This window comes from Gobio gobio, assembly GCF_949357685.1.
Source record: "Gobio gobio genome assembly, chromosome: 25".
Classification (NCBI taxonomy): domain Eukaryota; kingdom Metazoa; phylum Chordata; class Actinopteri; order Cypriniformes; family Gobionidae; genus Gobio; species Gobio gobio.
Genome location: NC_137121.1, coordinates 34,346,162 through 34,362,853, shown reverse-complemented (window position 1 = coordinate 34,362,853; position 16,692 = coordinate 34,346,162). Strand labels below are relative to the sequence as shown.

Here is a 16,692-nt window from a genome sequence, read left to right as displayed (position 1 = left end):
AGGAAACCCGTTTAAGTAAAAAATAAAATACATTATTGAGTAATAAACTTCAAGCGTAATTGAAATTTTTTTTTAAATTTCAAACTTAATTCTTTGGTCCCTCTTTATAATAGGTGGCCTTAACTACTATGTACTTACATCAAAAAATAAGTACAATGTACTTATTGTGTTCATATTGTATTGCACACACTTTTGCTGATATTGAGGGATACTGGTCAAGTTAGGGACAGGTGTGGTGGTGTGGTTAAGTTTAAGGGTAAACTTAGGGACAGGTGTGATGGTGTGGGTAAGTTTAAGGGTAAAGTTATGGACAAGTGTGGTGGTGTGGGTAAGTTTAAGGGTAAAGTTAGGGACAGGTGTGGTGGTGTGGGTAAGTTTAAGGATAAAGTTAGGGACAGGTTTGGTGGTGTGGGTAAGTTTAAGGGTAAAGTTAGGGACAGGTGTGGTGGTGTGGGTAAGTTTAAGGGTAAAGTTAGGGACAGGTGTGGTGGTGTGGGTAAGTTTAAGGGTAAAGTTTGGGACAGGTGTGGTGGTGTGGGTAAGTTTAAGGGTAAAGTTAGGGACAGGTGTGGTGGTGTGGGTAAGTTTAAGGGTAAAGTTAGGGACAGGTGTGGTGGTATGGGTAAGTTTAAAGGTAAAGTTAGGGACAGGTGTGGTGGTGTGGGTAAGTTTAAGGGTAAAGTTAGGGACATGTGTGGTGGTGTGGGTAAGTTTAAGGATAAAGTTAGGGGCAGGTGTGGTGGTGTGGGTAAGTTTAAGGGTAAAGTTAGGGACAGGTGTGGTGGTGTGGGTAAGTATAAGGGTAACGTTAGGGACAGGTGTGGTGGTGTGGGTAAGTTTAAGGGTAAAGTTAGGGACAGGTGTGGTGGTGTGGGTAAGTTTAAGGGTTAAGTTAGGGACAGGTGTGGTGGTGTGGGTAAGTTTAAGGGTAAAGTTATGGACAGGTGTGGTGGTGTGGGTAAGTTTAAGGGTAAAGTTAGGGACAGGTGTGGTGGTATGGGTAAGTTTAAGGGTAAAGTTAGGGACAGGTGTGGTGGTATGGGTAAGTTTAAGGGTAAAGTTATGGACAGGTGTGGTGGTGTGGGTAAGTTTAAGGGTAAAGTTAGGGACAGGTGTGGTGGTGTGGTTAAGTTTAAGGGTAAAGTTTGGGACAGGTGTGGTGGTGTGGGTAAGTTTAAGGGTAAAGTTATGGACAGGTGTGGTGGTGTGGGTAGGTTTAAGGGTAAAGTTAGGGACAGGTGTGGTGGTGTGGGTAAGTTTAAGGGTAAAGTTAGGGACAGGTGTGGTGGTGTGGGTAAGTTTAAGGGTAAAGTTAGGGACAGGTGTGGTGGTGTGGGTAAGTTTAAGGGTAAAGTTAGGGACAGGTGTGGTGGTGTGGGTAAGTGTAAGGGTAAACTTAGGGACAGGTGTGATGGTGTGGGTAAGTTTAAGGGTAAAGTTAGGGACAGGTGTGGTGGTGTGGGTAAGTTTAAGGGTAACGTTAGGGACAGGTGTGGTGGTGTGGTTAAGTTTAAGGGTAAAGTTTGGGACAGGTGTGGTGGTGTGGGTAAGTTTAAGGGTAAAGTTATGGACAGGTGTGGTGGTGTGGGAAAGTTTAAGGGTAAAGTTAGGGACAGGTGTGGTGGTGTGGGTAAGTTTAAGGGTAAAGTTAGGGACAGGTGTGTTGGTGTGGGTAAGTTTAAGGGTAAAGTTAGGGACAGGTGTGGTGGTGTGGGTAAGTTTAAGGGTAAACTTAGGGACAGGTGTGATGGTGTGGGTAAGTTTAAGGGTAAAGTTAGGGACAGGTGTGGTGGTGTGGGTAAGTTTAAGGGTAAAGTTAGGGACAGGTGTGGTGGTGTGGGTAAGTTTAAGGATAAAGTTAGGGACAGGTTTGGTGGTGTGGGTAAGTTTAAGGGTAAAGTTAGGGACAGGTGTGGTGGTGTGGGTAAGTTTAAGGATAAAGTTAGGGGCAGGTGTGGTGGTGTGGGTAAGTTTAAGGATAAAGTTAGGGACAGGTGTGGTGGTGTGGGTAAGTTTAAGGATAAAGTTAGGGACAGGTGTGGTGGTATGGGTAAGTTTAAGGATAAAGTTAGGGACAGGTTTGGTGGTGTGGGTAAGTTTAAGGGTAAAGTTAGGGGCAGGTGTGGTGGTGTGGGTAAGTTTAAGGGTAAAGTTAGGGACAGGTGTGGTGGTGTGGGTAAGTTTAAGGGTAAAGTCAGGGGCAGGTGTGGTGGTGTGGGTAAGTTTAAGGATAAAGTTAGGGGCAGGTGTGGTGGTGTGGGTAAGTTTAAGGATAAAGTTAGGGACAGGTGTGGTGGTGTGGGTAAGTTTAAGGATAAAGTTAGGGACAGGTGTGGTGGTATGGGTAAGTTTAAGGATAAAGTTAGGGACAGGTGTGGTGGTATGGGTAAGTTTAAGGATAAAGTTAGGGACAGGTGTGGTGGTATGGGTAAGTTTAAGGATAAAGTTAGGGGCAGGTGTGGTGGTGTGGGTAAGTTTAAGGATACAGTTAGGGACAGGTGTGGTGGTATGGGTAAGTTTAAGGGTAAAGTTAGGGACAGGTGTGGTGGTGTGGGTAAGTTTAAGGATAAAGTTAGGGACAGGTGTGGTGGTATGGGTAAGTTTAAGGGTAAAGTTAGGGACAGGTGTGGTGGTGTGGGTAAGTTTAAGGATAAAGTTAGGGACAGGTGTGGTGGTGTGGGTAAGTTTAAGGGTAAAGTTAGGGACAGGTGTGGTGGTGTGGGTAAGTTTAAGGATAAAGTTAGGGACAGGTGTGGTGGTATGGGTAAGTTTAAGGGTAAAGTTAGGGACAGGTGTGGTGGTGTGGATAAGTTTAAGGGTAAAGTTAGGGACAGATGTGGTGGTGTGGGTAAGTTTAAGGGTAAAGTTAGGGACAGGTGTGGTGGTGTGGGTAAGTTTAAGGGTAACGTTAGGGACAGGTGTGGTGGTGTGGGTAAGTTTAAGGGTAAAGTTAGGGGCAGGTGTGGTGGTGTGGGTAAGTTTAAGGGTAAAGTTAGGGGCAGGTGTGGTGGTGTGGGTAAGTTTAAGGGTAAAGTTAGGGGCAGGTGTGGTGGTGTGGGTAAGTTTAAGGGTAAAGTTAGGGGCAGGTGTGGTGGTGTGGGTAAGTTTAAGGGTAAAGTTAGAGACAGGTGTGGTGGTGTGGGTAAGTTTAAGGGTAAAGTTAGGGGCAGGTGTGGTGGGTCCAAATCAATGCAGTTTCAAAGCGCTTTGAAAGGCTTCAGATGCTCTGCGCGATCCCAGACGAGGAATAGGGTCTTAACTATCGAAACGATCTCTCATTTAAAAAAAAATATATATATATATACTTTTTTAACCTAAATTGCTCATCCTGCGCTGCTCTGTGCTCACCAGTGATTGCGCAATCACGTCGAAAACGTCACACTAGACATAGGCGGAAGTACCACCCCGTGTTTACAAAGCGCTCGTGTGAATATTAATACAAACACCCTTTAGCAAAAATAAAAAGGTAAAACAACGATGTCGGATGATTTTAAAGTTGAAGATGTAGTGTTTTTTGTTTAGTAAAGGGTGTTTGTATTAATCCTTGCACGTTTGCTTGGGACGGTACTTCCATCTACGTCTAGTGTGACGTTTTCGACGTAATTGCGCAATCACTGGTGAGCGCAGAGCAGTGCAAGATGAGCAATATAGGTTAAAAAATTATATAAATTTTAACAAAAAAATGGAAAATGACAGATGGTTTGGCAAGACCCTAATCCTCATCTGGGATCGTGCAGAGCCTCTGAAGCCCTTCCTTTGAAACGGCATTGATTTGGACCTTCAACATTTTGGTTGCCATTGAAGTCTATGATGAGGAGAAAAATCCTGGAATGTTTTCCTCAAAAAAACTTCATTTCGTTTCGACTGAAGAAAGAAAGACATGAACATCTTGGATGAGATGGGGGGTGAGTAAAATGTCAGGAAATTTTCATTTTGAAGTGAACAAATCCTTTTAATCTCTGACTTTTAACATGTTCTATAACCACTTTGCTACGATCATCAATGATCCCTTAAAGGATGCAGGTGTGCTGTTACATTTCCAGCCTTGTAGTTTTCTCGAATTCCACAGACTTACATTGAAGGAGGGATTTGAGCCATATCTAAAGACCAGAATATCAGAGAGATATTGGAGCGAGCTCTTTTCACTTACTGACCAACCGGAACATCTTAGGAAGTACTTGGCAACCACTCCAAAAACCCTAGTGTCATGGTGGCGAGCGAAGCCACCATTCGTATTCTTCTCAGAAAACCTATTAATACCTATTGTATATGTATGTAGTTGTTTAATATCCCTTTGACATGTAAATTCTTTCCAGGAATACAGTATAATACAGGAACATGGAAAGCACAGATCTCTCCGGAAGCTGTAGCTTCACAGAAACGCAGGCTTTTTTAACAGCATGCTGTGGGATTTACCTGTTTGCTAGAACAAATCTCACTAGTGTCCTAAAATCACACACTGTCCCACAGCTAATCTTCAGCACATACACTTTCACATGAACACACACTCACACACAACAAGGAACTGAACTGCAATTGACAGTCTAAATAAATATATAAACATGTATAGTTGAAGCTATAGGCCTACCTGAATAAATGAGCAATACAGTGATATGTTTAGTACTTTTGTTATGAACTCCTACTTATGCTCTGGGACCATTTTTGGGATTTCCGTCTGGACTTGGCCTACCCAAATTGAAAAGCATCCATACCCACATACAGTGGTCTCTAAATACACAATTTTGGTGGCATTTTAAAGGAAGTTACACAAACCACTGCTATAAACATGTAAGTATATGTTGTCTGAGCTGTAATAACGTGAAAATGACACAAATGTTGTATTTAGAGACCACTGTATGTGTGTATGGGAAGCTTTTCAATTTGGATCGCGCCAAATAGGCGGAAATGGTCCCAGAGTAATTTAGTGCAAATAAGTTACTTTGTGTAAAACAAATGCCAAAGTGATGGATGTCTCCAGAAAGTAGAGACTCTAAGCTTTCAGATGGGACCACATATGAGGTCAGAGCTCCTCCACAGATATTTACAATTTAAAGTATATACTTGATGATGTCATTCCGGACCCTGTCTAGGGTCGGCAGGGTTTAAGAGGTTAAAAAAACACATGCATTTTTGCAAGCTGCTCTTAAGGGACGTGATTTCTGAATATGGAACAGAGACGGGGGTCTGTCATGTTGAGTGACACATAAAGCCTCTGAATACTAAATAATATTCTTGCACTCGCACTGGACTGTGGACAATGTCAGCGTTATACACTGGCAGTGAAGTCACGGGTCTTCATTTAATAGTACAGGGAAGAAAACAAACGGACAAAACCAAGAAATAGGACTTTTTTATTGCTCTTTTATTGCGCAGGAGTGTTCTCAATTACCTTTCATTGAAGTATTAGCAATGAAGATAAATAAAACCAGACCGCATGGTTGATTAAGAGTACACAATTAATGTGGATAGCGCTGATGTTTTGGTCTTGAAAGATGATTTCAGAAGAAGCGCTTCATATTGAGTCAAGATTATGACAACTTTGGTGTAGAGATATGCCCTGAAACATGATAGAAGGAGAAGTTGCATTTGCTGTTCATTTGATCGGATTACTGTGCAGAAGCATTTGAAACAATATTTCTGCAGCTCTTTTCCATTCGATGGGGAAACCATTTAAAAGACTAAAATGTGAGAGCTTTTGGTGGAATGGTAGCCTGAGAAGCCAGACCCACATCAAGATGTTGGGTCTGGAAACTCACCATTGACAGGGCTCAATCCGAGGGGCGGGATAAACGGTTGTCTTAAAAATTCTCTCTGCACCCAATTGGATAGCGCCATGAGCGCCACAACCAACCAGAGCGAAGAAGAAGGTGAAGCCGAGCTAACGTTAGTTGATAGACTTTCGCCGTATCCGGTCTTCTTTTCTTAAAGGGTAACTAAACCCTAAACCAACTTTTTTTAGTTAATGATCTGTAATACTGGGGCTTTATTAATGCTGTTCATTGATTCGAGTAAATGTTTTGACATTTGAGTATAAAGTGTTTTAATTCTATAAAATATGGTGTAAAACCGCCAAAGTGCTGCCCTCTTAAGGTTGAACGGTGGCTACTGCAGTTGAATTTTCCTATTGGACGTTGTGGTACATCGTGACGTAGGGATGGCACCTCCAACGGCTCACTGTCCGCGCCCCTGGCACGAGCTCACCACGTCCTCAGAAATGTTTCCCCAATCACATGATGAGAACGGCTTCACTCCAGTATGAACTGTCATGTTACATGAAGTAAACATTATGAATGAAACTCACTTGACACTTGCTTTAACATTGTATTGAAGAAAATATGGTTAAATAATGCAGTTGTCAGTACACGTCAGGCTTTTCTTGCGATATTATTGCCGCCCGTCATGTGTACAGATAATTTTCATACATGAGACGCGCTTTCAAACCCTGACACGCAAGTGGTTGCCGCGGACGGAGATAGATTAGGTCAGTTCTCTTGCGCGGCTGCTTCACTAGCATCGTCGGCATCGGGAGTTAACGCAGTTTGAGCAGCGGCTCGCATTGATAAGGCTCCGGGTTTGTGTCTGTTACAGACAATCCACCCTCCTCCACTTCAGGTGAAGGTAGGAGAATGATCGCTCTGTTGCAAAGCTGGCGTCACTCCAGTCATTCTCCATCTCTGCGACTCGCGAGTCTGACAGCTGTCAATCAATCCGTCACTGCGGGTCTCAGGTGCACACCCTCCGCTCAGCCCCGTCCTCGGTTCGTCCCCTCTGTGTCCGCCGGGCTCTGCCCACTTTTCCAGCATTTTTTGAAAATTGCCAGTGGGTGGAGTTAAGCTCTGAGCAGGGGTTTAGTTACCCTTTAAGAATGACTTCAGTGCCGTTCTTTGTTCTTTTCTCAAAGAAAAGCTTAAGTCCAAGTCTTCCAGAGTCGCGGCCAAAGCCGATTCAAAAGACAGCTGTTCGCCAGGTTCTGTGTTTATGAGTAGCTCGCAGAACCTCCGCAACTCTGCCGTGACGTGCCGTCATTATGTTAAGCCCGCCCACCGACTCTACACACGCTGTGATTGGCCTGACCAGAGTTTGGTTTTTCCAGCTCTCAGGTCTACAGAGAGTTGCTAGACTAAACTCGCGGCAAAATAAATGTTCTGCCGCTAGGATGCGTCTAGATTTCTAGGCTAGTGGAATGGAAGATTTTCAGAGATATTTTATTTATGTTATTTTAATAGTATTATATAATTTATTAATATTGTAAATTAGGCAATTTTTTTGTGCTGTCAAACGATTAATCACATACGAAATAAAAGTTTGTATTTACACCTGTTCAATTTCTCATTAATGCAATTATCTAATCAACCAATCACATGGCAGTTGCTTCAATGCATTTTAGGGGTGTGATCCTGGTCAAGACAATCTCCTGAACTCCAAACTGAATGTCAGAATGGGAAAGAAAGGTGATTTAAGCAATTTTGAGCGTGGCATGGTTGTTGGTGCCAGACGGGCCAGTCTGAGTATTTCACAATCTGCTCAGTTACTGGGATTTTCACGCACAATCATTTCTAGGGTTTACAAAGAATGGTGTGAAAAGGGAAAAACATCCAGTATGCGGCAGTCCTGTGGGCGAAAATGCCTTGTTGATGCTAGAGGTCAGAGAATGGGCCGACTGATTCAAGCTGATAGAAGAGCAACTTTGACTGAAATAACCACTCGTTACAACCGAGGTATGCAGCAAAGCATTTGTGAAGCCACAACACGCACAACCTTGAGGCGGATGGGCTACAACAGCAGAAGACCCCACCGGGTACCACTCATCTCCACTATAAATAGGAAAAAGAGGCTACAATTTGCACGAGCTCACCAAAATTGGACAGTTGAAGACTGGAAAAATGTTGCGTGGTCTGATGAGTCTCGATTTCTGTTGAGACATTCAGATGGTAGAGTCAGAATTTGGCGTAAACAGAATGAGAACATGGATCCATCATGCCTTGTTACCACTGTGCAGGCTGGTGGTGGTGGTGTAATGGTGTGGGGGATGTTTTCTTGGCACACTTTAGGCCCCTTAGTGCCAATTGGGCATCGTTTAAATGCCACGGCCTACCTGAGCATTGTTTCTGAACATGTCCATCCCTTTATGACCACCATGTACCCATCCTCTGATGGCTACTTCCAGCAGGATAATGCACCATGTCACAAAGATCGAATCATTTCAAATTGGTTTCTTGAACATGACAATGAGTTCACTGGACTAAAATGGCCCCCAGTCACCAGATCTCAACCCAATAGAGCATCTTTGGGATGTGGTGGAACAGGAGCTTCGTGCCCTGGATGTGCATCCCACAAATCTCCATCAACTGCAAGATGCTCTCCTATCAATATGGGCCAACATTTCTAAAGAATGCTTTCAGCACCTTGTTAAATCAATGCCATGTAGAATTAAGGCAGTTCTGAAGGCGTAAGGGGGTCAAACACACTATTAGTATGGTGTTCCTAATAAACCTTTAGGTGAGTGTACATATATATTTATATGAATATTTATTTATAGGCCTAATATATATTATAGAAATATATCCCTCTATGGTACGCAATATGATTTCAATGAGTACAAAATATTTGTGGTGTTTTTCCTGCTTACAATTGGACACAATACAATTTTTCATATTTTTTTAATTTTTTAAAGTTTGTTGCCTCAAGGCAACACAACGGACAAATTGAAACATTTTCATGTAGAAAAAATAAATATATTTATTGAAAACATAAATGTATTTAACCAGACACCTGAACAAGCACATTTATTCAGTTTTTCATGTATTACAAATTTCATATTTAATAAAAAGTAACATTTCAAATTCAGCTGTTGCTCTCAGGCAACATTGTATACCATCATGGAACACAAGTATTACCAAACGTTCACATCAAGTTATTCATCCTCATCTCCATCTTCAATCTCAGCCTCACTCTCTCCCTGACGGATTGTGACTCATCTTCCTCATCACATGACACCTCATCCTCACCCTCGTCAACTGGCAGTTGTTTTATACCTTTTTAAAATGTTATTAAAAATGTGCAGTTATAGTATGTGAATTACTATTCTTATTAAGTGCATTACAAAATCATGCAAAAATGCAAATATATTTAGAGAATTCTAGCTCTTTTCCTTACAAATATACTATATTTGTATCCAACCCAGTGTGTCTGGCATGGCCTTATGCGATTCCATTATGGAAGGCAACACGCATTTTTTTGTTATTTACTCTAAAACATTTGATGATAAATAATGTAAAGTTCTTGAAAAAACTTATTTACTTACCAGTGAAGGTGACTCATATTTTTTGTGGTTGATTAACTGGACAAAAATGTGTGCAAAATACACTTTTCATTGGTCAAAATATGGAGCCATGTGACCTGTGCTGAAACAGGACACAAAATGGACCCCTGTGGGTCATGTGACCACTTTTTTGCACTTTCAGTGATTAGTATTTGAGTTCTTCTTCCCTGAGAAAGGTTTGAACAATAAATTGGTGTTTCATTTTATTAAAAATAAACTAAAATAGACTGTGTCGCCTGAACATGCAAATATTTCTTAATCTATGTGTGTGTATTCAAATATAGCCTATACATAATAATCATACTCAGTACACACACATATATTATGTAAACACAAACTTTTATTTTGGATGCGATAAATCGCGATTAATCGTTTGACAGCACTCATTTTCATCTTTTTTTTCTTTTGTCATTTTAATTTAGTGTTAGCAATTTTGTTGTGTGCTCATTTGTGTTAGTTCTTTTATATTTCCATAAGGCTTTCATTTCTTTTTATTTACGTTTTAGTTTTAATAATTGTACTTCAACTTCAACTGATTTCTAATTTTCCTTCATTCAATATTATTTATTACAATATGTTTCAGTTAACAATATCAACCCTGTGAATAAAAAAGACTTACATTTTTGCCTGTTCTTCACTCAAAGTTATGATATGACGTCACAAAAATGAAAGGGTTAGATCGCCCAAAAATGAAAAATCTGTCATTAATTACTTACCCTCATGTTGTTCCAAACCCGTAAGACTTCCGTTCATCTTCAGAACACAAATGAAGATATTTTTGATGAAATCTGAGAGCTTTCTGTCCCTCCACTGAGAGCTACACAACTACCACTGACGCTTTAAAAAGTTCATAAAGAGATCATAAAACGAATCCATATGAATTGAGCGGTTCAGTACAAATATTCTGAAGAGACTCAATTGCTTTATATGATGAACAGATTTAATTTAGGCTTTTACGATCTCTCTATGAACTTTTTGAAGTAGTTTTTCTGCGAACGATCCCTTTAATAGTGCAACTCCACTTCTCTTATCACTTTTGTAGCTCTGAGGCCTCATTCACTTTCATTGTATGGAAAAGAGCAGCTTGAACATTCTGCTAAACATCTCCTTTTGTGTTCTAAGATTTGAAACGTCGTTTTCGAGTGCACCATTCATTCAATTTCCTGTAATTGTCATCCGGTGTGTCATCAAGGGTGAAGAGGTATTACTTAAGTTGTTGAACAAGGAAGCGAGGCAATTAATATCGTCGTAAGAAGCGCTCACAAAGATCTGTGCTCTGTCTGAGCTCGTGTCAAAGGCTTCGAGTCGCCGCAACTGTGCAGGAGAAGAAAGGGTAAAAAAAAACCCTGTCTCCATTTAAGTCTGATCCAAAGAGCTTACAACTGTAATTAAATCATTAAATTCTTGTCCATGCTTGACAGAGCAGAGAGAAATTAACTTCCCCACCAACCTCATTTTCTATTTGAACATGAAATAATGATTTTCTGCCAGTCTAATTACAGAGGCAACATCTGATCTGCGCTGCATCCGAGGGGGATTAACTGCAGCACAGGCATTAGAGCTCATTACCAGCTTGAGTGCAGAAATATTACATCTTGTAATTGGATGGAGAGATTTATATACTGATCCGGGACCAGTTTTTGGAATATTGTAATTACAAGCTTCATTGGTCAGCTACTTATCTAAACTTCGCAGGAAAACAAACCGTGCGCGCGCGCATTGCATTAACCTGTGACCCTCGACGCGGCCGCGCGACGCTCCTGTTAGTATGAAGGGGAAATGGGTTTTCGCTGCTGTCTCTTCAGGGTGGCTGAGCGCAATGTATCTATTACTTAAGAATAACTGGCTGTGAAGTCATCCATTTGACTGCCATAAGGACTCGGCTTCTCCTGGCTAAACGCGCGAGAGGAGTATTGATTCCTCAAGATCCCGGCCATTTGCCTGCTGAAATAAAGCAGGTGCGAAATGAGATGGCGGGGTAGGATGTTCAGATAATTTGCAAACACTATTTCTTTTTTTTTCCAAGCAAATCGTTGCTGACAGACAGGTCGCGCGCCGCGTCTAATCTCGCCATAACCGCTCGCCCCGCGGTTATGAACTGACTCGCGGTCCACACAGTGATCAATGTTGCTGTAAGATACACAAGTCTTGATAGAAAGTTGAATCTCTATCGATTATTTGGTGCATTTGGACCAACTTAATGAAGTCCTGAGAGTTTTGATAGCATGTGTTTTTGTTTTCGTTGGCCTTTCCAAATGTTGCTTCGGTGGAAATTTTCCAAACTGCCGAGTCAATATTTCTCGAAGACACAGTGATCATTTTGAGGAAGATTTAAATAGCTTGTCTCCTTGTTTCGTTGGAACGACCTAATGCAAAATAATGCAAAATAAATGTCTTTATCTCAGTGAAATTCAACATCACGTCTTTGAGTGTCTTCTCCTGATTTACAATATTCTTAAGTTTGGAATTCATCAATTGTACCTTTTATTCTTGGGTAATAGTATGCGTTTTCAAAATCGAGTGAAAATGGATCAGAAAAGCTCCTAAACAGAATTAAATAAAACGTTTCCCTTAGTTTTAAATGTACAAACCTCATGTTTTGTTCTTTGTTCGTTTATGTCGATGAATAGCTAGTGATATGATCGGATAAAAAGCGGATTAGTTTCTTTGAAATATGAAAATGGAGATGTAATCTCAACATACAGTTTTCTGAGGACAATACGCATCAATATGCCTCTTAAGGATTTATTTAATATTTTCCTGGAATTTCAATATTGTAGGCCTATCTCTTGTTTCTCTGATTTAGTCTTAATGTTAACAGAAAATCTACAAGCTGGTTTCTTTTGGTCGTTTTAGCTATTTAATTAATTCCCATATTGCCAGAATGTTTTATTCCTATAATTATTATATAGGCCTATATATCACATATTATTGTCAAAATAATTTAGTCGAGCTGTTTTATAATTGTTTAAATTGTAGCTCTTTTTATGGCGATTTAGTTGTTTCTGGCAAACGTTACTCAAACGATATGGATCAGGTTTAGGCTATAATATGCAGTTGTGTGACAATAAAGTACAGATTAGCTACATGATATTATTAAAGGATCATAAGAAATAAAGTCTGACTACGACAGGCACAGTGTGTGTGTGTGTGTGTGAGAGAGAGAGAGAGAGAGAGAGAGAGAGAGAGAGAGAGAGAGAGAGAGAGAGAGAGAGAGAGAGAGAGAGAGAGAGAGAGAGAGAGAGAGAGAGAGAGTTTTCTGGGATGGGAGGGGCCTGAGAGACACTAGAAATGTCAATCACAGGAGTGTTGTGAACAATCACACTCGATCTGAATGTGACCTCAGTCCACCTCAGACTGGAGAGCGGCTTTAACTCTCACCGAGACTCTCCGCGAGTTTCCACTCAGCTCTCCGTGTCAAAGGCGAGATCTGTGATTCTTTCCCCTCGCTCGGACCTTTGGCAGCAGCATGTCTCTCCCGCAGCTCGGCTATAAGTACATCCGACCGCTGTACTCCACGGAGCGGCACGCGGCGGTCGGCGGGCGCGTCGGCGTCGGCGCGGAGCTCAGCGCGTCGGGCTCTCTCTCCAGCGTCCTCTCCAGCATGTACGGAGCTCCGTTCGCCAACACGCAGGGATACAGCGCTTTCCTGCCCTATTCCAACGACCTCTCCATACTCAACCAGCTGGTAAGCGTTTGACTTGAAGAACATATTTGGATTTACGTTTGAAAATATTGTTCGCATTTTATCCATATAAATGACTAAATCCGGTTAACGGCACTAGGCTACTTAAAAACAAAAAATACCTACAATTAAAGTTTAGGTTATCTGCAAGCACCAAAAATAACTTTCCGAAATCTCTAGTTATTTATTTCACAACTACGAAGTGGTTCTTTTGAGAACAGAATTCAAATACGCTAAAAAAGAACGTTCTCCAACGAACGTTACGTTTTAACTACAGCCTCTTGATAAGAACACGTTTTTTTTTTTTTAAAGTAAATTCGGATGTTTTTAAATTGGAAAATGTTGCTGCCATATGATATGAATTATTAAAAACGTAAATGTTCGCTACTAAGAAACTAAAACTAAGAAACGGTGTAGATTTAAGCAAGTTTTTAGAGCGTTTGTCAAGTTCCTGTACAATTTTCTATACAATTAAATAACATGTTTGTTATAGTTTTATTATATCATGTAGGCTAGCATTTTTTTTTAAATATCCAAAGGCAATAACCCTTAAAAAAATGTACTTCATGTAGTTTTAAATATGAACCTGATTAAAGTGATTATTTCACATGACTTTATCAACCTTACTTACATTAAAGTTAAATCGCAAAAGCTATTTTTAAGGTTCCTCGTTGATTAAAAAACATAAGGAAACAATTGTATTTCCATTTTTGCAGATACAAAAAAAAAAACTGGACAATTTGTATTTTTTTTAAAAAGATTTTCCTTGGGTTATTCATGTCTTTCATCCATGATTTTTGAGAGTAAATAATCAAGCATATATTTTTTTTCTCTTAGAACCACATGCTCATATCTGCCTTTTTTTCTATCTCAGGGCTCACAGTACGAGTTTAAAGACAGTCCTGGGATTCAGCACGCAGGGTTTCCTCACGCATCCTTCTACCCATACGGACACCAGTATCAGTTCGGCGACCCGTCCCGACCCAAGAACGCCACCCGTGAGAGCACCAGCACCCTGAAGGCCTGGCTCAGCGAACACAGGAAAAACCCTTACCCCACCAAGGGTGAGAAAATCATGCTGGCCATCATCACCAAAATGACCCTCACTCAGGTGTCCACCTGGTTCGCCAACGCCCGCAGGAGACTGAAAAAAGAGAATAAAATGACTTGGGTTCCCAAAACCAGAACCGACGAGGAAGGAAATGTGTATACGAGTGACAACGAGGACGGGGACAAGAGGGACGAGGACGAGGAAATAGACCTGGAGAACATTGACACGGAAAATATCGAGGACAAGCAGGATTGTGATTATCCGGAGGATGAACAGTCGGTGTCGAAAGTCTCTGACAGGACTGATTCGGACGCGTCTGAGGAATATGATGACGCCGTGGGAGCTGAGAAGTGTTTTATGAACAGTGTTATGAAAGACAGAAGGGACACGAAATCAGACGAGGGAGAGGAGGAGCGAATCAAAAAGAGTCCGGCAGCACAAGAGCCCTCGAATAACGCCAGTCCACCTCAGAAGCCAAAGATCTGGTCTTTGGCTGAAACCGCAACCACGCCGGACAGTCCCAAAAAGGCCTCGTGGATTCAGAGGAACTGTGATGCTCAGACAGTCAGGAATCCTCTCCATGTTCAAAACTGGACCAAAATGGCCTTTTCGGCCCATCAGATGGCTTTAACAAGCCATTACCTCGGACTTAAACACCAGACCACCTCACACATGAAGCACGGAGACCAGAGGACTCACAACCTATAAACACAAACCTTTACAGTGTTTTATTATTGTTATTTATTTGCTTTATTTTTCACCTTCCTAATGGGAGCGTAACACATAAGATGGCTATCATGAATCAGAGATATATCCAATTTCTACACAAAGGATGCCCTGCATTTATAATAGATTAAACTGTCTTGGATTGATATGAGATTATACTAGAATATATTTTATATTGCTGACTCGTAAACATGCATTCCATTGTGTTTAATTGGTTAGAACCGTTTGATAAGTCCAGTTTTGTCTACCGTGGAATTCAGACCTAGCCTATTTTAAAAACAACAAATGAATCTAAATGAATAGATTGTACAATTACAGAATTAGTTATTGAGAGTTATGATAAATCATGGAGGAAATAGTGCCTATACGGGAATTTTAAAAGTCCTCTAATCATGTCACACACACGGCTTTTCTCACATGAATTATGATTTGAGATATGAGTGTTGCATCCTCATCTTTTTAGCACATCCCATTTAAGGATTCGCAATACAATTAAGCCAGACTTTATGCTTATCTTTAAAGAAGTGATTTAACCATATGAATTATCGTTTATTATTGTTTTGTTTCGTTTTCCCAAATGCCTTGGGTCTTATTGTCACATTGCATTATATGTCATGTTTTGTCTGAATATTTTAAATGGGGTAAAACGACATGAATATTTCAAATGTTTTGTAAATGAAATGAAAATGTACCTACTTGAAATAATATTGTACAAAGACATATATTTTGAATATTAAATTGAAATCACAATTGTCATAATGAATTTATTCTTTCTTCGATTCAATCTTTTTCAGTAATGACGTGTTATAGAAATGAGAGTTCCTTACATTATTCATAATCACATTTACATTAACCTGAACCATAAACTGCACCAAGTTGTGAAATAATATAATAGATTTATTATTAATAGTAGCCTAATATTGTAAAAACACAACCTAAATCTCTGAGGACACTGACTGACAGACAGAAAACAGTACTTGAGGTGAAGTTTCTCGCGAGGTCGTCGTGTTGCTCAGGATTGTCACGTGCTGTCTCTGCTAAAGAGCGCCATCTGCAGGCAGGCAAAAGATCCCAGTTGAAACGCATTTTCTGCCTTCTGCTCGGGTTCGGCTCATATTAGATCATAAACGTAGACCAAATACTGGGTCACGATAATTATTCTTCACACTTGAACAAACCCTTTACCCCTAGTATGTAGGCTAACACATAACTTGTGCTACAGACATAAATGACACCTTATGGCTTGTTAAGAAAGGTGTGCTATACTTTTCTAAATGATCAAATGCGTATCCAGAGACCATCATAGAAAACTTGGTGGTTGGGCTCTTGATTTAATGTCCTAGCAACACTGGTTTTCCATGGGCAAACACCAGCCACATTTTCCTCAGGTAAAAAGTCTAGTTTGCTAACTAGCATTGTAGCTTGAATAGTAAACAATCAACTCACCGTTAAAGGCTGCCCATTGAATTGTTCTTTGTGTTCTTTTGGATATGATTTAACAGTGACCCTGGACCACAAAACCAGTCATAATGCTACATTTTTTTTAAATTGAGATTTATACATCATCTGAAATAAGCTTTCCATTGGTGTATGGTTTGTTAGGATAGGCCAATATGTGGACGAGATACAACTATGTGAAAATCTGGAATCTGAGGGCGCAAAAAAAATCGAAATATTGAGAAAATCGCCTTTAAAGGGATAGTTCACCCAAAAATGAAAATTAGCCCATGCTTTACTCACCCTCAAGTCATCCGAGGTGTATATGACTTTCTTCTTTCAGACGAATAAAATCTGAGTTATATTAAAATGTTCTGGCTAATCCAAGCATTATAATAGCAGTAATAGTTGTTCTGTTTTTGAAGTCCATAAAAAATGCATCTGTCCGTCATATAACTGCTCCACGTGGCT

The 16,692-nt window shown here is 40.5% G+C and overlaps 1 protein-coding gene across 1 annotated transcript; it reads left to right on the top strand.

The window, feature by feature from the left end:
* The first annotated feature begins 12,666 nt into the window (after positions 1-12,666).
* On the top strand, positions 12,667-15,538 carry irx3b (iroquois homeobox 3b). The gene is made up of 2 exons (XM_079809577.1): positions 12,667-13,010; positions 13,882-15,538. The coding sequence occupies exons 1-2, from the start codon at positions 12,792-12,794 to the stop codon at positions 14,764-14,766; spliced, it is 1,104 nt and encodes a 367-aa protein (XP_079665703.1). The 5' UTR covers positions 12,667-12,791; the 3' UTR covers positions 14,767-15,538.
* The last annotated feature ends 1,154 nt before the right edge of the window (positions 15,539-16,692 follow it).